This window comes from Lissotriton vulgaris, chromosome 5, assembly GCF_964263255.1.
Source record: "Lissotriton vulgaris chromosome 5, aLisVul1.2, whole genome shotgun sequence".
In the NCBI taxonomy this organism is placed as follows: domain Eukaryota; kingdom Metazoa; phylum Chordata; class Amphibia; order Caudata; family Salamandridae; genus Lissotriton; species Lissotriton vulgaris.
In genome coordinates, this window is record NC_141693.1 from 1,165,430,960 (window position 1) to 1,165,458,804 (window position 27,845).

Sequence of the window (27,845 nt, forward strand, 5' to 3'; positions counted from 1 at the left end):
AGTCTCTAAAGGAGAGACAAATAGCTTGGAGGATTTGGAGGAATAAACCCGGGGCCCTGCTAGACAGATGGTCATAGAGGGGTCCAGGCTAGCAAGAGATAAATGACAACCTTCAAGCCATCGCCGCTCCAAGTTAGAAAAACCGATGCATACAGCTAGCGGGTATGGAGAATCGGCTGAACGAAGGCCACAATGAGCTGTAAAGATTTGGAATATGAAAAGGAGGCCATAAAGGTTAAGGATATTAAAACATCAGGGCTCTCCAATTATGAACCGCTTACCTGATATGTCGAATACAGTGCCGAAGTACTGCCGTTTTACGAGCCCCCGTCACCTAAGTAGTGCTCCGGTAAGAATTAGAATCTGTTTCATGAAGGGTTTAAATAGCGGGCCCAACCCGACGGAATCGTTGAATCACGGCACCTGGGTAGCAGTTTTCCCAGGAAGTAAGACTCTATGTAAACGAGGGACTGGTTATCGGATTGGACTCCATTATTTTCCTTTTAAGTGCAGCTTGTTAAATAAGCCGTACACAAAACGCGTTTACGATCTAACAAACGCCATGAGTTACCGAGAAGGAACTTTGAAAAAAGGAAGACTCGATAAATTCCCGAGATGGATTTTTAAAGGAAGGGAGGTATGAAGTTCCGTAAGCCCGTATGGTGCATCCTGGGAGCGGTGCCTCGTCAATCCGAAATAATTAAATTTCATCACGGAAAAAAAGCAGATAAAAAAAAAGATAAAACAGAAAAGCAAAAATGAAAAAAAGAGATATGTGGTTCGATATATCGGGCTGTTGGCTCACGGTGCAGGCTACAATTCCGGAGAAAGGCCCGTTTCGAAGAAATGCAAAGAATTCATTTTAAATAATTAACAAGATAACGGAGACAACGGCAGGGATACCGTTTCAGATACACGAAACATAACGGTTCAAGTTGCCTTTACAGAGATAGAATATTCATAAAGAGGAATCAGATACTCGTTTAAGCGTTTAATCACAAGCAAGTACAAACCATATATCACGGAAAAGGCAAATCGGCCTGGATATCTCAAATGAATATCGGTGGTCACTGGAGCTCATACGTAGAGTCACTCCGGAGGGTGAACAATAGATATCCCATGTATTAAGAGCGTCAGAACAGTTTACAGAAAGGCATTTTCCCACGGTCACAAATCATTGAGCCCAGATTTGACAGCATCCAAAAGGAAAATCCAGAACACCTCTCTTTTTTTCCTGATAGAGGCGGCATCCTTACCTGGTACACTGTGCACTTTTTCCAGGATAGACCATTTGAGGTCTGTTTCCAGGTGTTTGAATAGGGACCAGTGAGATACCAATGGGGCCCGCTTCTCTGATTACGGATATTAGACTTGTGCTCACCAATCCTGGTGCGACACTCACGGCCGGTCTCCCCCACATATGGGAGCCCACATGGGCATAAGATGACATACAATATATTTGAGGTCCGGCAGTTACTCATGCATTTCCGTTCAATTTTGCGGTTGCCAATCATCAAGGTGCTGCCAGTCAAGGCTTGAGCAGACGCTTGGCAATTCCCACAGCGATGGTTGCCCGTCACCGGGGGAAGGCCAACCACTCCAAGTTGCCTGGCTTCACCATTTTTGACCACAGATCCTCTTACCAAGTGGTTAAGGAGATTTTTGTTACGGCGAAAGGCAAAGATCGGCTTGGATAGTTGGCTGTCTGATTCGTTGGTATTCAAAATATGCCATAGGGAATTGACTACTTGGCGGATCTTATTATCAGCCATCGAATGCTTAGTAATACACACTAGGCGGTCTTAAATGGCTTGCTCACGTTCCGCAAACATGCTATCTCGATTGAAATATCTAGCACGCTTGAAGGAGTCTTCAATGACACGGTGTGGATATCCCAGTCTGGACATCTTATATTTAAGTATGTCAGACTGTTGGAGAAAGTCTCATCTGGGAACAATTTCTTCTCAGTCTAAGAAATTGACTGAAGGGAATAGAGTCGCGCTGGCACCGCGGATGGAAGCTTCCATACTCCAGCAGGGTATTTCTGGTGGTGGGTTTTGTGTATAAAGACACAAATAGTTGTCAATTCTCATGTCTTACCCATACATCAAGAAACTCTACCTGCACATCACTGATCTTGGCAATGAAGCGTAGATTAGAGTCAGCAGCATTCAACCAAGAAGTGAATTCGTTCAAGGAAGCCTGGTCGCCACTTCAGATGAAGAAAATATCATCAATGAAGCGCGACCAGGCTCGAACATTCTCGTAAAACGGTGCCAACTCGTAGATGTTAATCTCTTCGAAATGGCCCATATAGAGGCAAGCTACACTGGGGGCACAAGAGGCCCCCATGCTTACTCCCTTCACTTGATGAAAATATTGTTGATTAAACTCAAAATAGTTCTCACCGAGAACGATTTTCAAAAAGTTCAAAATAACCAAGGCGTTGGGAAGGTTTGCTTGTCTGATCAGTAGATCTTCAAGGACCAAAAGTGCCCATTCCTGGGGGATGTTAGAGTATAGGGACTCTAGGTCCATTGTCACAAGGAGCTCAGAGTTGGAGTCAAAGGGCAGATTTTCGATCTTGGAAATGAAATGTCCTGTGTCCCTAATGAAGGACCTAAGTTCACTGACCAGAGGTTTGAGGAATTTATCGATATACTTCGATAAGGGGTCCGTTGCTGCTCTAATGGTCGTAACAATCGGGCACAGAGGTGGAACATTTTGGTTTTTGTGAACTTTAGGAAGACCATAAATAATGAGTATCATAGTAAACGTAGGTGTCAAGAATTCAGCTTCCTTAGTACAAATAAGGCCAGCATCAGCAGTCACTTGATTCAGAATACGTTGTTTAAGGCCCTCTTCTGGGCATCTCAGTATTCTTAGATAATGGGTGTCAGAGGCTAGAAGGGAGTTAATCTTTTCAATGTAGGTAGGAGTCTTAAAAACAACAATGCCCCCGCCTTTGTCGCAAGGCTTGATGGTAAGTTCAGAGTTGTTACATAGTTCTTTTAGGGCCCTGCTTTCAGGAAAGGGAACAAACTTTAACAATCTGTCTAGCTTGTTGATGACAGCCTTTTCAAACACACCCACCACGGGTCCTAGGACATCGAGGCTGGGGGTGAAACTGGACGGGGGCTTTAGGCCAGAAACATTTTCAGGTTCTTCAAGGGTGGATCGTGACAAAAATAATTTCTTTAAAAGTATTTTTCATCCGAGATAGGTGTGTAAGATAAGTTGAATACTGGGATACTATTCACCTTCTCCAGTACTGTGTGTTCCTGGTCTGAATGAACAGGAAAAACAAACATAAGTCCTTTGTCGGTCTTCACACTCTGGCAGCTCCCATCATGCCCCTTTGCTGCTTCCTCTTCCTCTTCCTCTTCCTCTTCCTCTTCCTCTTCCTCTTTCTCTTTCTCTTTCTCTTTCTCTTTCTCTTTCTTCGCGCGAACCCCATGTTCTGGCATTCTCGCGCATCCTGCTTGGGACCGTCATTCCCTGCAACAAAAGTATACAGTCAAAACTGCTCTTCCCCGTCTTATATCACATCACCTAAAGCAGAACGTCAGGCATAGCAACAGTAGACTTGAATACAAATTTCATAAACGCATTACTTGCACTACGTACGGGGAGGGTCTGCTTCTTGGAAGCCATTGGGAGGGATAATCCTCGCCTCCGAGTCTTAATAGAATTGGAACTTACCAGCGCAAAGGCTGGGCAAATTCTCATTCTATGGCAGGACCAGAGGCTTCGGATTATGCCAGTTCAAAGCTGGTCGACAACCAGCCGAGCCACTTCCAACACTGGCTTAAAATAAAACCTCTTAAACGTGGAATCTGAGGACCAATCGGCCGCCCTCATCAGATCTTCCAGTCGAGCCCCAAGGGCAAAAGCTTTGGAGGCCATAGCTCCTCTTGCTGAATGTGCGCCAAAACACTTGGTATCAATCCCGCCTCCTGCATCACCCAACGCACCCATCTGGTGATCGTTGGGGAAGAAACAGTCTTGTGCGGTTTCCGTAGGGCAATGAGAAGTTGACGTTCGCTCGGCGGGCGAGTATCTTCGGTTAACTCTTCGTATGCACGGAGGCACTGTACAACACACAGCTTAGGGGAGTCAGGAAAGGCTGGGTATGAAATAACCCGTGTCAGTGTCTTGGTATGCCTGCTTACCGTAAAAGAGACCCTATCTGGGGAAAAAACTCTGGCTGTGATGTTAAGAGCCAGCACATCCGAGACGCGCCTACAGGACACCAGGCACAACGGCATCGTTAATTTAGCAGTGAGTTCTTTACGGGAAAGAAACCTGTTTGCTTGCCAAGAAGGGAATAAATTCAACACCCTGTTAACACCACAGGACAGAGTAATGCGGTTCAGGCGGCAGTGAAAGGCGGATCCCTCTCAAAAGCCTGCATACCAACGGGTGCTCCCCAATCGGGGAACCTTGCACCAAATCATGACCAGCCGAGATTGCAGAGCGGAAGGTATTTATGGAGCGATAGGCCAGACCCTCTTCCACCAAACCGGCCAGGTAGTTAAGGACATGGACTACATCCGCCCCCACAGGATCAAAACTCCGCCGCACACACTAACGACGCCATCTATGCCAGGCTGATCTGTATCTTAGTCGTGCCCACTGCCCAGGCTTAAGAGAACAGGTCCTCTGCTTTTCCCGAAAGGCCTGGGAGCATCCAGCGACGCCGGAGATCCTCCAGGCCATCAGCCTCAGAGAGCCATCCTGGACTAACCGGTAGGGAACCCCGTCCGGATTGAGGAGAATGTGAGGAGAATGGAGGAGTAGGATTGGAGAATCCCAGGAAAGTGCCAGAAGAACAGGAAACCAAAATTGAGACCTCCACAATGGGGTAATCATCACCCCCTGCGCCGACTGGCGACGGAGCAACGCTGACACGCGTGTTATCATTGAAAACGGGCGAAACGCATACCCCTGTTCGCTCGACCAGTCCTGGAGGAAAGCATCTGTCGCCTCCGCTGACGGGTCCCGGCGCCAACTGAAGTACCTCGGAAGCTGATGGTCCAGGCGTGACGCAAACAGGTCCACCGAGAAGGGACCCCATCGGTCCATCAGCTGGGAGAACACCCAAGGGTCCAGCTTCCACACGCTGGCATTCAAGAGGTGCCGGGAGTGCCAATCGGCCACCTCGTTCTGTTGGCCCGGCAAATACTCCGCCGTGACTGACACCTGATGGTCCAGGCAAAAGTGCCAAAAATCCCTCGCCAGGTCCGCCAGCATCTTGGATCTGGTGCCACCCAGATGGTTGATATACCGGACCGCCGATACGTTGTCCATCCGAAGGAGGACACCGGACTGCACCCTGTCCTTGGTCCAACACCGGAACGCGAAGGATCCCGTTAGCAACTCCAAGCAGTTGATATGTAACGATTGCTCGCGGGAGGACCATGCACCCCCTGTGGAGAAATCTCCGCATCTGGCCCCCCAGCCCGAATGACTGGCGTCCGATTCTATCACTATGTCTGGGGCGGAGCCAAAAATCGCACGCCCATTCCAGGCCTCCATGTGCGACAGCCACCACTGCATCTCGCCCCTTACCTCCTCCGACAATGGAATCAGTTGAGAGTACATGAGGCCTTTCCGGAGATGAGAAGTCTTTAGGCGTTGCATGGCCCGATAGTGAAGAGGACCAGGAAATATAGCCTGAATCGAGGATGACAACAGTCCTACCAACCGCGCCAGCTGACGCAAGGATATCATTGGTTTCGCCAGAGTCTGTCTTAACTCGTGCCCGATCTTTGCCATCTTCCGGGTAGGAAGACTCAAGGTGGAAGACACCGAGTTTATGTTGAACCCGAGAAAGGTCACGCACTGGGCAGGGACCAGAAGGGACTTCTTCTCGTTGATGACGAAGCCCAAACCCTAAAGCAGGTCGACAGCAAACTGCACATGGGATACTAGTCGCTCTGGACACTGATCCATGAACAGCATGTCGTCTAAATACACTATCATTCTGATACCCCGAGCCCACAAAGCCCCTACCGCCGGGCGTAACACCTTTGTGAAACACCACAGCGCCGACGAGAGCCCGAATGGTAGCGTGGTGAATTCTTAAACTTGACCGTCCCACCTGAACTGGAGGAAACGATGGTGTGGGGGAAAGACTGGGACCGCCAAGTAGGCGTCTTAAGTTGAGTCTGACCATCCAGTCTGATGAGCGCAACACATCCCTCAGGAGGTGAATACCCTCCATCTTGAAATGGCGGTATACCAGCCATTTGTTGAATTCCTTTAAATTGATGACCGGTCGACGACCCCCGTCGACCTTGTCTACCAAAAAGAGGTTGTTTAAGAAACTGCCAGGATGCTCGCATGCGCAACAAATCGCCCCTTTGTGAAGGAGGGCGGCAACCTCCTCGCGCACCAAGTCTGCATCGCGCTGCGAAAAGGTAATGGGGCGGGGGCGTTGAAGATGACACGGACGGCCATGGAACTCCAGCTGGAAGCCCTGAACAGTCTGCAGCACCCAAGCATCGCTTGTAAGAGAAACCCACGCTGGTAGAAATTGCGCTAGGCGCCACCAAACCTGCACGCATGCAGAAGGCAGCACACTCACCTCGTCCAGTACCCTGTTGCTGGCATCTCTGGCCCCGCGGCTGCGGAACTTCTGTCCTCTTGTGGGGTAGAAATTATTGAAGCAGGCATTGTCCTGGTACTGCCCTCTTCCGGAGCCTTGCCCCCTGTCAGAGTTGGTGCCTCGACCGAACGAGCGGCCCCTGGCACGTCCGGCCCTGTCAAAAACCCGAGGGGCAAAAACCTTTTTAATATTGGACTGAGCCCGGTCCAAGGAGGTAAAGGTCGCTACAAATTTACCAAGCTTCTTAATAAATGGGTCTCCGAAGAGATCACCCTGCGCCACCGCGCCAGCCTCCGAAGAGGCAAGGTCACCCAACTTAGGGTGGATCTTAATCAATAGTGACCTACTTCTCTCTGTAGAGAGAGCACAATTGGCATTGCCAAGAAAAATAATAGATGAGGAAGGTTGGGACGGGAGCCACGACCTAGAGGAGCAGGCTTCCTCATCCGTATCTGGAGAGTCATCGTCCTGCTGCGGCTCAGGGGACATAGTACGCGGCGTTGGGGGGGGCACCTCCCCAGGGAGTATGGGAGCAGGTTGAGCCCCACCATGCGCCATGAAGGCGCTCTTAACCCGAGCAAAAGCCTCCGGGTCCACCCCCTCGGTGCAAGGATTCTTAGGAGGGGCGTTGAGGATGGGTCAAGGGCCGGGGCCGCCGCTGGAATAAGGGAGGCCAGTTTCACATATGCCTCATCCAGCCACGCCGTGAGGCGCTGTTCCAGGGGGACCATGGCCTGGTCTACCGCCTTATATATGGAGTCGTCCACCGCCTGGTAAAAGTCGTCGTCCCAGGGGGCATAATTCAGAGGGTTCTCCTCAAAGTACTGGCCTGACTCCCCCTGCATACTGAGGTAAGTTGGGCTCTGCAGGACAAGGGAGTATCAGCGCAGCGGATTCCCAGAACCCTCAGGGGCACTGTATGTAGCCTGGGGATTAGCCCAGAAAATATGGGGGCACCACAGCACCAATTCACGGGAGCAAGCCCTGGGACGCTGCAGCCCTCTAGCTCTCAGGGCACCACCCGGTCAAAGCGTCCCCTTAGCGCCGCACACAGTGCAATTACGACCCATCAGGGTGTCAGAACAGACCAATATACAACCCACTCAGGGCGTGCCAAAATTATGGGGAAAACCTAATTACGACCCCGCAGGGTGTCAGGACCGGGTGATCAGGGCCAGGTCTACTAGTGGTGACAAGCACGCCAAAAAACGCTGCTGGAAATGCACCTCAGCGCTCAAGCCACCAAGAGAGAAGCCTGCCCCGTGGCGGCGGGAGAGCCACACCGCACTCTACTAGGGCGAAAAATCGCATGAGGAGCGCAGATGCGTCCAGCAATCACACAGGGGACCTGTAAGGGTTAAAGTACACCGCCGCTTGCAAAATCACGAAAACGCCAACCTCACAGAACCCCAACAGCCCAGGAGAGAGAGAAAAACACACTTAACTTGCTGCTGATCAGCGAAGGAAGAGGAAGCAGCAAAGGAGCATGATGGGAGCTGCCAGAGTGTGAAGACCGACAAAGGACTTATGTTTGTTTTTCCTGTTTCCCAAGTGTTCATGGGAAAAGTAGTTTTTTACTGTGTCTTTCTTGCTGCTGTGATGAAATAAAGTGAAGGAAGAAGGGCATAATCCGAAGCCTCCGGTCCTGCCATAGAATCCAGATTTTATATTTCAATGGAAACCTGGATACACACATTATTTCAGGTAACCTTAGACATGCCGTTCCCAGAAGGATACTCATTCATCCGACAGGACAGAATCAATAAAATATGGTGTGGAATGGCAGTTTTCACAAGAACTTTATAAAGTGAAGAGATTCAGCACAAGAAAAATTCTCAACGTTTAGACACTTATCAATGGGAATTCGAAGAAATGATAAGCATCCAGCTGCACTTCCTTGTAAATAAGGTCTATGAACCACTTAATGAGTTCTTCACTAAAAGTGTGATCATCTAAAACAAAAACACACTCAAATTTCAACTTCCATTAGGTAAATGTGATGGACTTAATTAACTGCGTCCCATCGGCCCTACTACTTAAACCATAAATAATCAGGAATGAAAAATGATTTTTAAAAAGTTACCAGACCTCCAGGTCTACTTATTTGGATAATCTACTTGACCTAATAGTAATGTACTTGATCCATAAACTGGTCTCAAACGGAGTGATCTTTGGCAAAATTTTTATTTTACAGTCTCCTTTTTCTTCATTATCATATTTGAGAGCACCTTCAAACGTGTGAGTTCGGCATTTCTGCTGTAAAGACAACTATTTTGTTTGAAGTAATAGACTAAATGTTTGCTCCATGTATATTAAGAATCTAGCTCACATATAGGGTACACAAGACCACTGACTTGCCTCTGAATTCACCAATGCCATTGTCATCAGGGTGGCAGCAGAAATGTTTGAGTTCATATTTAAAACTCATGTGTAAAACATTTTTGTAGCGCATTGTCATTTACAGACAGCACATTTTCCATTGAAATGCTCAAAATCTTTCTCACTAACATGCAGTTTGATGATAACACTTTGTAACGTATGAACAATAATGTGTGGAAACTGGTCGTCTGCAAAAATATTTAGCATTGCACATCTCCAAGTAAAGTGTTCAGATTTGCTTTCATCCTATTAAAATCTGTGTTTCCATCACACAGAATCACATATTATGTGCTTTCCTAACTAGTGGAACATATTTTGAAATATTCTTACAGTTAATTTACAAGCTCTTTAAATGCTGTACGTTAGAAAAGACAACGTAGGGTCCTATAGCCTTCCCTTTCACACTGGTTGTACCGAACAATAGCCAGACAGTTCACTCTTCACAATCTTCTAACTTTGCAGCCAATGAAAGAAAAGTAAACACTACCTCCAGGATAAAATAAACAGCAATTTGTAAGCAGACATAAGCTAACGTGACCTCTGTCTTAATGCGCAGAGCAATTATGACAAGATGAAAAGCCATCCTTATTGCTCATTTACTTCCTGAGTTAACAGAACATCTGTTCTGTATCAGCTCGCCATAATGGGCCAGTAAGCCCTAAAACTAGATCGTCCTGAAAAAATCCTACTCTCCATAACAAGAGAGCGAGTAGATTTCTCAATGGCGGATAATACTCTCATCCAAACAAACTATAGACTGTGTGCTAGGTGTACCCATTTTGAAAATAGAAGTAAAGCTTATGATCGACCTAGTACCAGCAGACTGGTCAAATCATTCCACCATCCTCCTTTCACTCCTCACTAGGAAAACGATTAACTCCTAAATAAAAAGACCCAAGAAATAGGTGAGAGACCTAAGTGACCAGATAAAGTTGCACTATCCTCAGCACTACCATGCATACCACCACCATTCAAGATACACAAATTGATCAATAAATACTCAGAGACTAGGTCATAGATAGAATAACCCTGACCTCCCCGAAAAGAAAAAGTAAAAACATTTCAGTGGTTTAGGAACTCAATAAATAAATCGAAACCCTCAGAACCACAGAACGAATATGGCGTTAAAGCAATCTATGAAGAATCTGACCCAACTCTGAATGGAAAGAAATACTAACAAGCATTTACAATGCAACGGTTTCGCCTTTGCAAAAGTTAGAGCTATTGGCATTGTAAACGACAACAATTTTATTTATGTGTTGGTTTTGAAAACAGATAAATAAATGGCATTGTCATTTACAATGCCAATAGCTTAATCTCTCGCAAATGCCACCCACACACACACAGAGCCCCCCACACACACAGAGCCTCCCCACACCCACACAGAGCCTCCCCACACCCACACAGAGCCCCCACACACACAGAGCCCCCACCCACACACACAGAGCCCCCACCCACACACACAGAGCCCCCACCCACACACACACAGCCCCCCCACACACACCCACACAGAGCCCCCCCACACACGTGTGTTTACCATTTGTGTCTATCTGGGGTAAACCTGTTCGCTCCATTAAACTCTGTAACTTAAGGAGTAAGGTATGTGCTCGACGAGTGGTCTCCGTGTTCGCTTGTCATACTGTGCCTGTGAAACAAGCATGGAAATAATCACACTACAAAGGGTGCCCTTGGGTGAGCCCTTTCCTGGGATGGGAGGGCCGAGCTCCCCCGCGGAACGCGCCGGCCCTGCCCTGTGCAGTGGCCAGCAGGGCTTGTTCTCCAAGGGTTATGATTCAGGATCGGTTCCTGCCCAAGACAAGATACTAAATTATTAAAGCGGGAAAGGTCACCGGGCTGCTGCCCCATCTGTGGCGATACACAGCGTCGGCGCATCCTGGGCGGCTGCTGAAGTCACACTGGACAAGAGAGAACATGTAGGATTTACTGCCTCCAATAGACTGCAGCCGGGCGGACGGACTGTACATAATTCATGTGAGGGCTTATCTGACCCATGTATTATTTAACGCTGCCAAATGCCTGTGTCTGGGAGAGGGTTGTGAAAGTGCACTGGAGAAAGCTGTGCGAGTCTTGTGGCTGTGCTGAGGCGTCCTGCTTTCCCTTTGTCAGGTCCTCTGCTAGCCAAGTTTGCCACAGCTTGGTGTGTGAAGGATTGATGCTCACGGTGAGCGGCGCGGGGGTCGCTCGTCTTAGCAGAGCGAGGTATATGGTTCAATAGGCGTCGGTGGTGATGTGAGAGTATCCGTGCTAGGGAAAGTGAACCCTGGGGTCGTCCTACAGCGCGTGGAGCTTTGGCAGGGGGTCAGCCGCCATCTCCGGCCGTTTCACACTGTATGAGGACTGCCGGCCAGGCGCCCTGCACAAGCTGGGGTCTCCCGAACTTAGGGGCTTCTTATGTCAAGAATGCAAACCGAAATGTTAAACCTACACTACGTTTCTGGCGGGTTTATATCACCAAGACGGAGCGCCTGGGACGGCCTAGGAACATTATCAAATATTATATGTCCACTATTTATCTTCCGTGTGCTCTTGGCACGTGGATTTCACTGTTCAGTGAGGTGCCTAAAACTACAGGAAATGTAAAAAGCGTCATATATCTGAATAGTGAGTTGACTGTTCGCAGTGACTCTAACACATTATATTTACTAGCACTGTTGAAAATAAGCCTGCGTAATACGTTGGTAGGTATATACGTGCATGGATTAGTGCATGTAGACCTATAATTATGCCATGACATTCCTTGCACACACATACATGTGTGCGACGTGTTTTTAAAAATGGTAGATGCTTGCAGGCTCTCTTTACTTCCAAGTGCTGTAAAAGAATTTGGCTGTAAAGCCATGCTCGTTTTGTGTTTATATACCGAGCACGGGTGATAAATATGTAAGTACGCATTTGTTTAGAGTCCGGGCGGCAGCAGGCTGCAGCCAGCACAATGGGTCCTGGCAGTAAGCACAGGGACTGCTGCTAAAATTGCAAGTGAAAACTCTAATTAAAGCCACACGTCGTGTCACTGCCGTGCTCCGGGGTCGGTCGGAGGGCTTCTATTGTCCATGAAGGCCCTCTGTCGGAGGCCTGGGAGGAGAGAGGGGCAGATAAAAAAAGAGGCCAAACAGTGAATGTGCATAAGATTGATGGGCACACGGACAGCGGGAGGGGGGACGGGCACACGGACAGCGGGAGGGGGGCGGGAACGGGCTCCCGGACAGCGGGAGGGGGGGCGGGAACGGGCTCCCGGACAGCGGGAGAGGGGCGGGAACGGACAGCGGGACATCGCGCAACCCACCCCTGCAAAGGACACTTCCAAAATGGCGAAAACAAAGCTTAAAAAAAAAAAAAAAAAAAAACACGCCCACAGCCGCATGACGTGGGCAAAAGCCTAAAATTCTCGGGAACGCCCACGAATCTGCTCCGGCATTGACGGACAGATCTCTGTTCCAATGGCTAGCCTCCATTTATGGAGCTAGCCAATGGAACAGAGGGGCGGGACTACACACACATACTCTAGACAAAAGATTTCGCCTGCGCGAAACGCTGCTTGCGCAGCTTTCGACAGGTGAAACCTAAAAAGCCAAATCACCCTTTATCAAAGTAGAAGGAGGGCTGTAAAAAAAAACTACAGAAGGAAAAAATGTGAGGCATTTTGAACTTTCTTCATGGAAAAGGCGGAAAGGATTAAACTATCCCTGGCTGCCACACTACAGAAAACGCTAAACCAAATGTCAAAGATTTCCTGCTTGGGGCGTGGTTTCGTCGCTGATTCAGATGGCCGCCTAGTGTGGGGTCTCCGCTTCACCAGGACAATCCACATCTTCTTTCCGCATTTCAATGCCTTCTTCGTCGACTTTGGACAAAAAAGGCTTTTTCCGGAACACTTGCTGCAGCAGCTGAGGCTATTTTTTGAGATCCCATTGACCCCTTGACACTGCTTTGCGGCCGCGACCCATTTCCTGTCACGGAGGCGGGCCGCCGTCATTCCCCGCATTCCTCATCACGGCGCTGCCCGCTGCCGCTCGCTCTGAGGGTCGACCTCTGGGACCCTGTCAATAATGGCGAGCCTTCATTTTTTTTTTTTTTTTTCATTGCCGCGTGTTTATATGGGCATATCTCTGCAGCTTGCCGGTATTTACTTGACTGAAACACGTCTTTTTTCTTTGGCAAACAAATTCCTGCACTACGACATTGCCTCACAGAGTTTCCTGCTGGAACTGCACTCAGTACCACGATGAGTTGTTGGAATGTTAGTGATGGCTTCTTCCAAATTTAAATGCGGTAGCACTGAATAACGTCCTATTTGCGCATCTCCATAGCTGCATTCTATTTTTCTTCACAGAATAGACTGCCTCCATTTCAAACGCTTTCATTGAATCTGCCTACTGCTTCTTATTGATCCTTTTGCTGCTCCTTCTATCTTGCACCGGTGGGCCTTGTATCAGGCTGCCAGGAAATAGCAGGGTGCCACTTTATGCCGGATTTCAGTGTTTTTAATGGGGTCTGTACTGCGCTATTCATTTACATATTTCTCAAGATAAATGCAGCCGTTTTTTCCTGAATGGCTCCCTTAATTTGACATTGAAGCCTCAAATATGTATCTCCTTTTTCTCATGTTGGCTCTCAGACCACTTTAAGTGCTACTATGAATTTCTTTATCAGCTGGTGGAACCCAACGTTCTTCTTTGTTGATATTTTTGCTGCCATTGGTTTCTTCATGCTGCCGGCTACCTTTTTTTTGTTTCTTTGGATGGAAGGATCTGTCACTTCTACAACACTGCCTGCGTCATGGTTTGTCTTTGCCCAGTGACTCTTTAGCAGCTGTTCACACTGGTGGTGTTTAATTGCATGGACTTACTCTCATGACCAATTACTCTGAAGCGTATTCCTTCCTTTGAGTCCCTCATTCCACTCAAGTGCCTTATTTTTGAGTGTGTTCTACTTGGATCCTTGTCTGCTGATCGTCTGCCCTGTGAGCCTCTCATCCAATTTTTGAAGCTTTTCCTTCCTATGGTCAAACTACGCACACCTAAGTTCATTTTTGTGCCTTCCAAGTCCAGTCCAATCTCTTCTTTTGTGGCGCTGTCTGCTTCTACCTCAACTTCAACAATGGCTGGCTCTGCACCTCATCGCTCCTCAGTGGCGCAGGCTACTTCTAACAAATCCTCACCTCCAGCGCCTAAAGCAAGATCCTCCTTCCCCTGACAAGACATCGTCTCCCATCTCTATGGAGGTAATCTTGAATGAAATAAGTGCTTTACGTCCTTTCATTTAGGAGACTAGTAAGGATATGCAACTCTTGAAAGAAAAATGAGCAGTTATGGACAACCGAATTACCTCGGTTGAACAGTAACTTCCTGACATACAATCTAATTCATTGCGCATATCCTCTCTGGAAAAGTCTGTTATCTCTCTCCAGCAGCACACGGAAGACTTGGAAAATAGAAACAGAAGGAATAACCTTCGTATTTATGGCCTGCCGGAATCCCTTGAAGGGGATGACCAGGTAGCCTTCTTCACCTCCTTTCTACCTAAGCTCTTGGACATGCCGCCATCTACCTCCATCAGTATTCAAAGAGCTCACGGTCTTGGCCCTCGCTCAGTCACCTCTACAAAGCCGTGTGGTGTTATCATTCTTTTTTTTAAATTCACTGATCTCCTTTCAGTCCTTTCTGCGGCTAGAGCTAAACGTCATGTTTCCTGGTTAGGTCAGCGTGTGTTTCTTGCTCAAGATGTCTCCAACACAACAGCCTCAAGACGGAAAGAATTCCTTTCTCTTCGCCCATCTTTGCGCTCCCTTGGTGCGCGCTATGGCCTGTTCCACCCTTGCATCTTCAAAGTCACCCATCAAAATAAGACTTGGACCTTTCAGGATCCTGTTGAACTTAGGAACTTCATTCTTCTGCAAAACAACGGTGGCATGGATACCTCTTCATCCCCATCTGGCTGATATGTTTTTATGAACATTTTTGATGGATTTTTGAACGTTTTTGCTGTTTCCTTTTTGGTGTTTTTTGGATGTCTATTAGCACCTTGTATTGGTTTTTCATGTCCTCCCCACTTGGTTGTTCGTTGCTGATCTATATAACATCCCCTTGCGCTTATGTGCTACAGTTGTACTCTTACCTTGTGGTCCATTCGCTCTTGTTTTTTGTTTTAACTGTGTGATTTGTTGTTTGATTAATATTGTATTTTGTTGTCCTATGCTTATTTCTAATCTAATCATTTTTCTTCCCTCCCACAGATTTGTCTCCTTTGTTCCATCCTCCTTGTCAGTATTTCCCTGTGGTTCTTTGATGTCCCAGTGCGGTTGTGTCCCTGCTCTTTGGTTGGTCCATCTTGTTAGTGTCGCCACTTCCCCATTCTCCTTTTGTATCTTCCCGTCCGGTATGTTTAATGCAGTCATCCTTTTGGATTTGTACTGTCTTCTTCCTGTCCTATCTCTATTCCTTTTCTGCATTTCTTCCTTTATCTTTTCTCTCCCTGATTCTATGTTTCCTTTTTTTCCTATCTGCTTTCCTCCTTCATTTTTGTTTGCTTTGTTCCGAATCTCTTTATTATCAGTATTGTATTCTGCTTTCTCTCCGTTCGAGGCACTTACTCATCTCTTTTTCTTTCCCTTCTCGCCTCTCTTCTTAGCAACTTTTTGTTCACATTCTTCCTATGTCTTTTTATTGCATTTACGATGTTTCTGTTTTTAGGGTTTTTCTTATCACATTTACCCGGTTTCACAATTCAGAGTTATTTCTTGGAATGGTAACGGTTTTAATAACCCCATTAAATGACAGAGGACACTTGCCCACCTATCTTCCGATACACCTGATATTGTCCTTCTACAAGAGACTCACCTTAATGATGTTGAATCCCTTAAATTGAAGAGGAGTTGGGTGGGTAATGTGTTGTTTTCCCCATCAGATAACAAGAAGAACGGGGTTGCCATTTTAGTGCATAAGAAGCTGAAATGTAAGGTTTTGCTTGAGGAGAAAGACTCAGAGGGTCGTTGGATTTTGGCCAAACTACGGATTGACTCTATTCCCTTGACTGTCTTCAATGTTTATGGCCCTACCCAACCTGACTGTGTGTTTTGGTCGGCCATCACAAGTAAATGTACACAATATAAAGATGATTTTTTCCTTTTAGGTGGAGATTGTAATCAAATTCTTAATCCCTTTATAGATCATAGGTACACTGTTCGTTTTGTTTACCATAGGTCTCATAAGCAATTTTTGAACACTATAACCCAAGCTAATCTTTCAGACTCCTGGCGACTCACGCATCCAGATACCCTTGACTATTCTTTTTTTTCACACCCTCATGCATCTTTTTCTAGATTGGACTATATCTTTCTCTCCCATCCTCTTACTCAGAATCTTCTCTCTTCCTCTATTAAGCCTATTGTAATTTCCGACCATGCCCCCATTATTACAGATATTGACCTGCTCCCCCCTCGCCCCAAAGCCTCACGTTGGCGTTGTAATTCCTCGCTTCTCGCTGACCCCGACTTTTCTTCCTCTTTCCGTACTTTTACCAATGACTTCTTCCTTATCAAAAAACAACCTAGGCAACTCACATCTAGACATTGTATTATATTAATGGACAAATGGCTACAGTTACTGTAGCCATTTGTCCATTAATATAATACATTGTCTAGATGTGAGTTGCCTAGGTTGTTTTTTGTCATACAGTTTATTTCCCTGGCCTAGGAACTATTGTATCCGAATCTTCAGGGGGTCCTTGTTAAATACACGCGTTCTTCCTTATCAACTCTACCCCTGAAATTTCCCCTCATACTCTTTGGGATTCTTTCAAGGGGACTGCTAGAGGGTTTATTATCGATTTTGTTTCCCGGAAGAAGAAACAATTTCTTCAACAGCGGAAAACCTCTCTCGCCCATATTAAGAATTTAGAACATCAGTTCTATACCTCGTCGGCTAAGTGTATGTCACCAGAGCTTTTGCGCGCCAAAATTTCCTTCAACAAGTTATCTACAGACAATGCCTCCTCCATACTTCTTCGGAGTAGTGCTCGATATTACGGCGGTCGTAACAAGTCTGGTAAACTTTTGGCTAATTATCTCAAGTCCCGTAAGGAGCGTACTTGTATTGAGTCTATTTTTTCCTCAGACAACTCTCTTCTTCATGAAACTGATAAAATTCTTCAGCAGTTTCAACTCTTTTACGAGAACCTCTATACCCCAGAATCTCCCCCTTCTCCCGCCATGCTACACTCTTACTTTGAGGTACTCCCTAAACCCCCTACCCCAGACGTTAATTTTGCCTCCCTGGCCATGGATCTTACTCTTCACAGGCTTTCCACGGCACTTTCTCCCCTTACTAAAGGTAAAACTCCTAGTCCAGATGGGTTCCCTGTGGAATTCTATTTACATTTCTCTGATCTCCTTCTCCCCAGACTATTATCACTTTTTCAATCCTTTGCCTCTTTAGGTTCGGCTGCGGGTATCTTTCAAGACGCCACCATCTGATTAATTCCTAAAGAAGGTAGTGACCCAAAATTTTGCAAAAACTACCGTCCTATCTCGTTGGTTAACGTTGATTATAAACTCTTTGCCAAGCTACTTGTTTTGCTTTGGTTCTAAGTTCATATCGCTCGTATCTTTATTATGCTCTTCCCCCAAAGCTTCTGTTCTGGTTAATGGTCATCTTTCTTCCTCCTTTAACCTACAAAGAGGTGTTCGGCAGGGCTGCCCTCTTTCCCCGCTTCTTTTTGTTCTGGCTTTTGAACCCTTTTTATCCTTCATCCGCTAGAATACTTCCATCTCTGGCTTTCCCTTTGGAACTAACCCGTTGAAACTCTCTGCTTATGCTGACGCTTCTGTTCATTTTGAATCCGGAATCCTCTATTCCCCCTTTATTAGCTGAATTTGATAAGTTTCCCCTTGTTTCTGGGTACAAGATTAATTCTGACAAGACAGAAATTCTTCCTTTCACGAAGTACTGCCTCCCTCATCTTTTCTCTTCTACTGGTTTTGCCTGGAATAGCACCAAGATCAAATATCTTGGGATTTGGTTTTCTAATTCTATCGCTTCTTCTGTTAAACTGAATAGGTCTGCTGCCCTTGCGCGTATTGAACAACTGTTTTCCTCTTGGAATCCGCTCTTTCTTTCGTGGTGGGGTAGGTTGGACTCTGTCAAGATGATGGTCGCTCCCATTCTTATCTACATGCTTTCTATGCTTCCCGTTTATATTCCCGCTTTCTATTTTAAACGTCTTGACTCCTTTATTTCGAAATTTCTTTGGAGGGGAAAGAGATCTAGGATCTCTCTCTTTTCGCTTTGTAAATCCAAAGCCAATGGTGGTGTTAACTTCCCTGATTTCCATGTGTACCATAAATCATTTGCCCTTCATCAGGCTACCGTTGGCTTTCTTGTACAATCTCTCCCTTCTCTCCTCTTTGGCTTTCTATTGAACATGACTTTATATCACCTTTTTCATTTGATGAGTTACTCCGTTTTTCATCCAAGTCCCCTTATGACTCTCTCCCTTTGTTTAAAACACACTTTATCTCTTTTGCGCCCTTTATTCTCCCTATCAACTATTTCCCGTGAGCCCTTTTTACAACAACCCGTCTGGTATAATTCGCTCCTTCTTATCAACAATAGGCCTATCTGCTGGAACTCTTGGAGGCAGAAGGGTATTATTTTGATTCATCAATTCTTTGACGGTACCACCCCATGTCCATTTCCTCTCTTTCAGCTTCAATTTTCTTGTCCTCGCTCCTTTTTGCATAAATACAGTCTCCTCATGGGAGTGATTCTGGAGCGTTACTACTCTCTATCTCCTACCCTATCACTTGTTCCCCCTTCTGCCGTTACTCTCCACTTTCCCCAAAGAGTCTCTTATATATAAGTTCTTTTCTTCCCCTAATCTGGACCGTCCTAATTCCAAACTTGAACTATCTTGGGAAACTGATCTAGATTGTGTATGGCCCGTTTCCCTTTGGGACAAACTTTTGCTCAAATCTTTGAAAGTCTCTCGCTCCGCTTCTCTTACTCAATCTCTCTTTTTTCTGTATCACAGACTTTATCTTTCTCCTCTTTCTCTTTCTCGCTTTTCTTCGTCCTCTGACTCTGCCACTCACCTTCTGTGGATCTTTTACACATGTTCTTTTTCTGCCCTAGGGTCTCTGCTCTTTGGAAACAAGTTTGGCTTTGCATCTCTCAAATATTTTCCCTTTCTACCTCATATTCGCCCTCTATCCTTTTTCTAGGCACTTTGCCGCCACATTCCTGTGGTCTCTTTGCCCTTATGCTTGCACTCACCTTTCAACATATTTCTTCCAATTGGAAATCCCTTATAAATGTCTCCGTACAACATTGGTGAAACTCTGTATGTCACTTTCATAGACTTGATGTCTCCTTCGCCTCCTCCTGCAAACCCCCTCGTAATGTTGAGCTTTTTTGGCTTCCTCTTACTGCTTATTTAGACCGTTTGCCCATAAAAAAAGACACCTTTACCTACTGAATCTGAAAATTTTAAACCCCCTTAGATGGTTTTGACCTCTGTTATGCTTCTACTGTTATGCTTATACTCTTATAGTTATATGCGTATATTTACATTCATATTCTTCGTTTTGCATCTGTGTACTGTTGGTCTTATTCTGATGATGTTTATTGCATTTCTTAACTCTCTCAAGGTTTCCTGAGATGTTATACAGTTTTCCTGACTTCCCTTTTTATCCCTGCCTCTTTCTTTATCTCTTTTACTTTTTTCTTCTACTCTTCCCCCTTTTCCTTTCCTTCCCCCTTCTTTTTTCTTCCTTTTAAAATGTATAAAATGCTTTGTTTATGCTCTAATGACACTTGGATTGTTGTGTTTTACTACTCTATATATTTTGCATTTTCCTTCCTTTTGTCAGTTGTTGCCCTAAATATTGTTCAAATAAAGCTTTTTCAAACATAAAAAGATGTCCTGCTTGACATTTAAAGAAATCTCTCAAGAGGACATTCTTAAGACAATCGCTTAAACTAGACTTTCATTTTGGTTTTCTGAAGTACAAACAAGATGCTACTAGGGAGGCAGAGCACTTCAGAAGACGGTGATTGTTACATTTCTTATGAGGTACAGTGGTAGCATATCTAACACGAGATATAAAAATTAGATACAGTATAAACTAAGCAACTTCAGTTAGTAGGGAGCTTAATTGATGCGTCGATGCACTCATTTACATGAAAAATACCTGTAATTAAGTCTTATGAAACCTATCAGTTGCTTTAGCAAAAACCTTCATAAGGGTATTTTCCTGTAGTTTATCACAATATTAGATTAAAGATGGGAGACTCTGTCCAATAAACCTGAGGTGACCAGATTGGCATAAAGAGATCACAGTTTGGAAAGTATAATGGGTCAGATGCAGATACGGCCTTAGAACAGGTGGCATGTAAGTTATTTTTTGAATGAATATAGGCAAGTGATCTAGCTGATGTTAAGGGAGTTGGAGTTTAATTATATAGAAGCATTTCTGGCTTCAATCAGTAATCATTTTAGTAAAGGCACTATAGGGCATATGTTTACATATCTTCTGGTGCCTGAGACCAGTCTTGGTGCTCGTGATGAACGGCCTTCAATAGGGTGAAGGTGGATTTTGTGTACATTGAGAATTGTCATAGTAATTGACAACTATTCGAGGTCCTCTTCAGGGATGAATTACTTTATTGCTCTCATCAGCCTAAATTGATTTTGAACACTTTTTGTCAGTGAATTAATATGGGTTGCTAGATTGAAGCTTTAGTCAAGCGTGAAACCAAGGGATTTCAGTAAGGGCAATTAAGTGTGGGTTACAATCTAGAACGCTGAAAGCATTAAGCCAGGTTTGAATGGTAGCGTTACACCATAGCAGGAAAATGAAAAGAATTTCTATTTTTAGAAGGTTGAGCTTCTGATGATGGGCGGACATCGAGATCTGAATGTTATCCAGGATCGACACAAGAGACAATCTTTCATGAAGGAAGCTTTTCCAATATCATTTGTTTAGTCAGAAATAAAAGTGGAATGACATGGAGTTTCTTCTGCATGATCTCAGAGGTTCCTCTTGAAGGTTAGGGTAAAATCCTTCATATATGGAGTTTGAGATTATTTGTTGGCATTTGTTCTCTAAATAAGAGTGAAACCAGCAGAGAACTGCATCTTGATTCCCCATTCTCGTTCTAAGTGTTTCAGGTGGGTGGAAAGGTTAGCTATGTCAAGTGTTGCAGAGCAGTCGATAAGCACCAGAAAACACAATTTCCCTTCATTCAGAATGCAGAGACCATCACAGCTTTGAAGCATTGTGGTTTCTTTATTCTAGCCCCTCTTGAAACCGGAGATTGGATATCAAAGAATTTTTGTTTCTAATAATTCTTTCGGTTAAGTAGCAAAACAGGTTTGCAGGACTTAAGAAATGGAAGGTGGACACCAAATTAAAGTTATTCCGGACACTCTGGTCTCATACCAGGTCTTTGACATTTCAAACAATCACCTGACTGAAGTGGGTCTTGGGTTTCTCTGAACTTGGGAGAGAAGTAAAGGGTATTTTCTCTTCCAACAAGTGGTTTCAGGAAAGTTCTACACTTTTATTTCGTGTTAAAAGAAGCACTGCAGAATATCTCCGTTTTCTAAGCAGTTGGTTATACAGAATAAAGTTGACCGATTGGTGGTTAGTCCTTTGTTTTTTTTGTGAGGATAAGGAGTTTACTGAAGTTTAACGGTTTTGAACAATTTCCTCGATTCTTTAAATTATTCTGAGAGTCACTGAGCAGAGTTTGTTTTTTGTCTTTTTCAATAAGGGGTGACAATTCATTCATGAACTCTATCATGGGAGGTGTACTGGATGGAGTGTGAAGTGACTTCTTAAGCTTTTTCTGTGTATGATGTTTGTTAGTGATTTTATTCTCAAGAGTGTTTAAACTTGGTGTTTTTAGTTTTCTAGGCATTCCTGTTAACAAAGTCACCTCTTAATACATGCCTACGAGGCAGCGAAACTTGATGTTTTGATAAAAACAATTTGGAGAAAAGCTCATGTTCAATTAAGCAGAAGATCAGGGGATGTTAAATACATAGTAGAACCTATGTATGGCTTAGTGAGTGGCAAAAGAAAAGCAGGTTGTTTTCAAAATGTTCCTAGTGACATTACACTGATCAGCCTTTCACGGTCTAAAGAATAGTTTGACATGAGTGGTGCTGCTGATTAAGTAATATTCATGCTGGGATGTTGGCCAGTTGCAAGTGGAGGTGAGAAATTTCTGAAAAGGTAGTCTGTATTGGCTTGGACTGTGGAAATCAGAGACATTTATGTAAACATCAGCTTGGTGCAAGTACAGTCACAAGGCTCAGACCTGTTCAGACAAACAGACTTTGAAATTGTTTCCCCATGTAGTGTGCGCTATTAAAATCATACGCGCTACTCCATCTGCCTTCCTTGTTCTTCACACCCACACACAAACCAGCACTCACCACTCCACTCCGCCTACACTATACACCAACACACAATCACAAACCACACACCTCAGTCTGCAAAAGGTTCCCCTGCAATCCTCTGGAATGGAATCTTCCGGTTTTTGTCTACCAGAATCACTCCACTTACTCACCCACCCCACGGTTATGGTTTCCCTCATAAGAACAGCAATATGCACAACTATACAGAATGCCCCTGCCTGCTCTGTATGCAAAGCTATACTAGCTATTGCATTGTTGTTTTCTTGAGTGTCAACAGCTGATAGGAACTACACATACCACCATGAGAGAAAATGAAAAAAATGATAGTGGCTAAACTTGAAAGTGTATCCTAACACTAATAGAATCCACTGAAGAGTATATCCTCATCACTGAACTCGTAAGCAGAAACATAGGCTTACAATATGAGCTACAAGAATACAATTCACAGATATCTAGAAGCAAAATCAACTGGTGGAAAAGCGCAAAGGAAATAAAAACAGAACTATAGTAGTTGGTAAGCACTATACAGCATGGAAATTATACATCTCTGCATTTCTTGCTCACTACATGGTACAAAAGAGAATTTTGTCTTCGATGTGCAACACATGCAATGAGTTGCACAACCAGTAGGATACATAGATCACTTGTGGATGACTGTTACAATGTGCCTTTTGTCTAATACAATCAGGGGCTCATAAGAACATAAAAGTGGCAAACCCAATTTGAAAAAAGAGATTACCTGGCCGGAGTGTATAGAGACCTTTCACAATATTTGCCATAGTCGAAGGGGTTATTTGGAAAGGAGTTGACTGAGCATCTAACAGTAAAGCTGAAACAAGAACAAAAAAAGAGTTTGCTGTAATCTCAGAAAGTCAACTGTTTCATCATGGAACAAACCGATTAGAAAAAGTTACTCACATGTAAAACTGGTACATAATGAAAACGTTTTAATTGACAAATACTCAATATCCCAACAATGTCACTATCTAAGCACCATTTTTCCCTCTATTTTTTACTTTAATAAACAAGCATTGACAGCCCCAATAGGTCATGGCTCTAAAAAGCAGAACGTTATTACAGATGGGGCGCACATTCCCAGTTTGTGGCACGGCACACCTTAAAACAGGTGCGCAGGGTGCAAACAGGGAAAGAGCGCCCTAAGGCAGCACATTCAAGTGATAAACGGAGTGGCTTTAAAGCAGCCGCTGCTGCTCCGCATTTCCTGTGCATGCGGCAACCCGCCTACACTTTTACGAGGGGAGAGAGAGACCCTTGCAGGTAGGTGCAGTGAATGACTGCACCTGCCTGCAAGGGGATGTCTGGAAGGTCCACAGCATCCCTTTCCCCCATGTAGAGGTCTGCCATCGAAGACACACAAACAGCGCACCACCTCTTAGGTTGCATACGGTCAGTGCGTCTCCTGACAGTTCTTTGCCTCTGCTCCCACGTCTATAAAACAGCGCGGGAGAAGAAACAAAGAGATTCCCTCATTTGCATGGGGCCGCCGCCCCTATGCAAATAAGTGAATGCTCTCTGGTGATAGCACTGGCGCACATTTAGCTATCTGTATTACAGAAGGGGCTGCACAAGCATCTGCAACCCTTTCTGTAAGACCAAAGTGCCCCAGGGGCGCACAAAGCACGCACTAACACCAGTTGCTGCCCCAGGGCACTTCCGTAATACTGCCCTTGGTGTGACTTTTTGTTTTAATTAGCCACATGCCTTGGGGCTTACACTAGCCAAACATAGTATAGCTATGAGATGGGGAGTTGGGAACCCACCAACAATGAGAAACTGGGCGAATGAAATGGATAAACGTATAGTACCAGAGAAGGTCTTCAAAAGTAGGGGCTGCCCTAAAAAGTGGGATAAGAAATGGGGAAAATGGAACTCAGAATGGAGAATCTGCGTCTCCCCATCCACTTAACTAGCAGACGGAGACAGAAATAGAGAAGGGCCCGGACAAAAATATACCTGAAAGTGCAGTTATCAAGGGGTCCCTGCTGTATTGTGAAATGTCTAGCGTATTAAGTGAAAGGATGCGCTGGCATGATTTGTCACACTGTTTAAAACTAATAAAAAAGAATTGCTAAAAGAAAAGAAAAATTAGCCACATGCATCGAGACGCATACATACACATGGCTGGCAAACTTGCAATGGATTTTCTATTTAAGAAAACAGATTACAGATCGACGCCACTTCATGCACATCATGACATGTTCATACGCATGTCTTTAGATATGCGTATGCAGGTGCATTGATGCATGGCAACAGTTTTAGTTTGGAAGATAAGCGCCGCCCCAAGGGCGGCGTCCCCCAAGTGCACAGCAAGATGTCCAGTGAATGGAATAGTCCAAACTTAATCAAATATGAAAGGCAGGTTAGTCTATTCTCAAGAACTGAATTTATTCAATCGTCATCGACACCTTTGAAACAGAACCCATCTAATCTGAACAAAGACCAACACGCTCCAGGGTGGGACAAACAAGTATAGGGAGGAAACCCATCAAATCAAATATAAACAACAAAGACATTCAATCATCGGCAGGGGGCTGACCCAAAGCCCACTCTAAGGGCCAGTTGTATCAAGCTAAATTGCGATCGCAAATGCTGAAATTCGCAGAATTTCAGAGTCTGCGATCGCCCTTTAGCTGTGTGCAATGTATGAATGAAAAACCTACTCGCAAAATAAGGATTCACAAAATTTGCGATTGCCTTTTTTGCGCACGCATTTAGAGATGCGCAATTTGCGATTCCCTAAATGCTATTCTAGTAGACATCGCAAATTGCGATATTGCTGTAAGGAATCGCAAATTACCACCAATGTCAAGGTGGTGGTAATTTACTATTTCCTCGAAAAAAACACTTTTTTCAAAGTGCCATGTGGCACACATATGCCCTTAGGGCATGTATGTGTACACATGCACATTTCAGGGGTGCAACAGGGTGTCCTTTTGGAACCCTTACACCCTTGAAATTGCATGCGCAATTTGAGAGAACCTGTTGGGTACTTGCAAATTGCGCATGCAATTCCCATTTGCTCCTATGGGACTCTTAGCCCATAGAAATTAATGAGAGGTGATTCCTTAATTGCGAAACGCAATTTGCGATTCGCAATTAAGGAATATGTAGGAATCACAATTATTATTGCGAATTCTAGCTAAATAGCATTTTGTGAGTTCCTAATAGCGATTCGCTAAAAATCGCTATTAAGGACTCGCAAACTGCTACAATTATACATCTCAGTCAGTCAGTCAAAAACAAAGTTTATTTAGACCATGGTCTTTAAACAATAGAAAAGCCTATCACAATTAATGAAACAGCACACATTATACATTCTCAGCACACCAAGGAAATTGATACACTATCAAAAGAGGAATAAAATACTGATTAATTAATTAATTAATTAACAGAAAGAGCGGTCCAACTCGTTATAAAATTTATATCTAATTTAATACATTCTCTAAAAGGACATTCAGTTCATGTACCTAAAATTTATAAAACCGGACACAAAAATTAAAACAGATTTAAAATCTCTAAAAGAAGCAAACAAAACCTCCCTGGGAAAGCTTTTAATTGCTTTCATGTAGTTACCCAGTGCAATTGCTATCTCAAGGTTGGGTAATTCTGTAAGTAAAGCTGCCGCTTGGGACTGTAGCCTTGTATCATATTTTAGAAATATTGGGCAAAGGTATCGTTTACGCTGGTCTAATACTGTATGTCACCTTTAGTACCCAGTGTACATTTACACGATCCATCGCAAAGTAACCTTTCAGCCTAAGGTTAGGTAGAATATCCAAATAGGGGAACCAGTTTTCCTTTAACCATGAATCTATTATGATTTGTACAGATTTTTTCTTACTCGCGCATTCTATATCAGCTCTTTTGGACACTTCTTGTCCATGGTTTCTAAGATCACTCTTGGTAAAATCTACATGTAATGATAGCTGGCAGATAGGCACCTTTATATTCTCACTAGACAATAAAAGTTTCTTCCTTCCCTCCCTAGCCCATTTTAGGCTACTAGATTGTATCTCCTTTCTGCACCATTGAGATACCTTCTGGACTGATTCTGTATCTAGCCGTTTCCAGAATCTAATTAAAAGCATTTGAGTCTGTATGCTCCAGGCAGTTGAACCTATCTTGGTTCTTATTGCCTGGATCATCGATGAGCATGGTAGGGAAAGCAGTGTTTTCAGACACTTCCCTTCCTCTAAATCCCAGTCTCGTTTGCCACTTAGGAAAAGGATTTCTGCTCCGTAGAGGACTTGCGGTGGTATCGTCATGCTAAAGGCTTTTAATAACGGTTTATGGGACATGTCTCCATAATCTTGGTTACATTTTTTCAGCCCACAGATTGATGCAAAAGCTTTAGCTTTCTGTGCTTCAAGATGTGTGCCACATTAGAGTACTATCAAACCACAGTCCAAGATACCGATATTCCTTAACTGTTTCCAATTGCAAGTCTCCTAAAGACCAAGTAAAACTGGTATCCTTTTTCCCAAAACATAAAATTATACATCTGCCCCTAAGGGCCTAATTAGAAGTTGGTCTATATATTCCAACCTGTGCGTAAACCCATGTTTACGCATGGGTCAAAATTACATTTGGTTGAATTTAATCGATCAATAATTACTGTGTGTGTTAAATACCTCAACCTTTATTGGATTTCGGCAAGTCAAACTTAATTTAAAAGGGGAAATGTGTACAGTATTTACGGTACAATTAGGATTGTAGTGTACTAAACACCAAAATTCACAAGTTATTCCCCAGAAACTTATAATAAGTGCCATTTTACACACCAGATAAAGAAAGTACCCCGTGGTAAAGTTAGTTATCAGGTGCCATAATAGCACCTATACTCGTAATAAGGGCCTAAGTGTAGACTATACATTGTAGACTATAAATTGAAAACTACAGGTCTGCCAACACACAGATTAAGCAGTCTGTAGCTAAAAGCTAATAAAGATATACACGTCAAAGTGAAAATTAAAACCCTTTTCACATGTGGTTCACAGGCTTGACATATGTGCATTAATGCCCTCTGGGATATGCAGATCAAACAAGTATTTTTCCTCACATTGTGAAAGGTTTTGCTGTCAAAAGCATGGTGAGCCAGTGCTAGACCCCCATTTATACCTACTTCGTGGTGCCTGCTCTCCTCAGAAGAGTGTTCTTTTTGGGGTGTGCAGAAGGAATTGATAGTCGTATCAAACTCAAATTACAGCTGAAATGAACCATGACACAGCAATGGGTGAAAGAAAATATTACAACGCTTTTACCGGACAGAGGTGCTGGCAAGTTTTTTCTCTGTTCAATTTTGGTACAATGCCTCTGGAAAACAAGGCTCTCCTCCAGAGGGATCAGGCAAATCAACAAATTGAGGACACTACATAATATATAGTACTATAAAGTT

General features: G+C 44.3%; 1 protein-coding gene across 1 annotated transcript in view; it reads right to left on the reverse strand.

Annotated features, from left to right (window-relative positions):
- CACUL1 (CDK2 associated cullin domain 1) overlaps positions 1–27,845 on the reverse strand; it is a 410,130-nt gene that overhangs the window by 192,650 nt on the left and 189,635 nt on the right. The window contains exon 6 of the mRNA XM_086922922.1: positions 23,169–23,258. Within this exon, the coding sequence (XP_086779048.1) occupies positions 23,169–23,258 (90 nt within the window). The remainder of the gene's footprint in view (positions 1–23,168; positions 23,259–27,845) is intronic.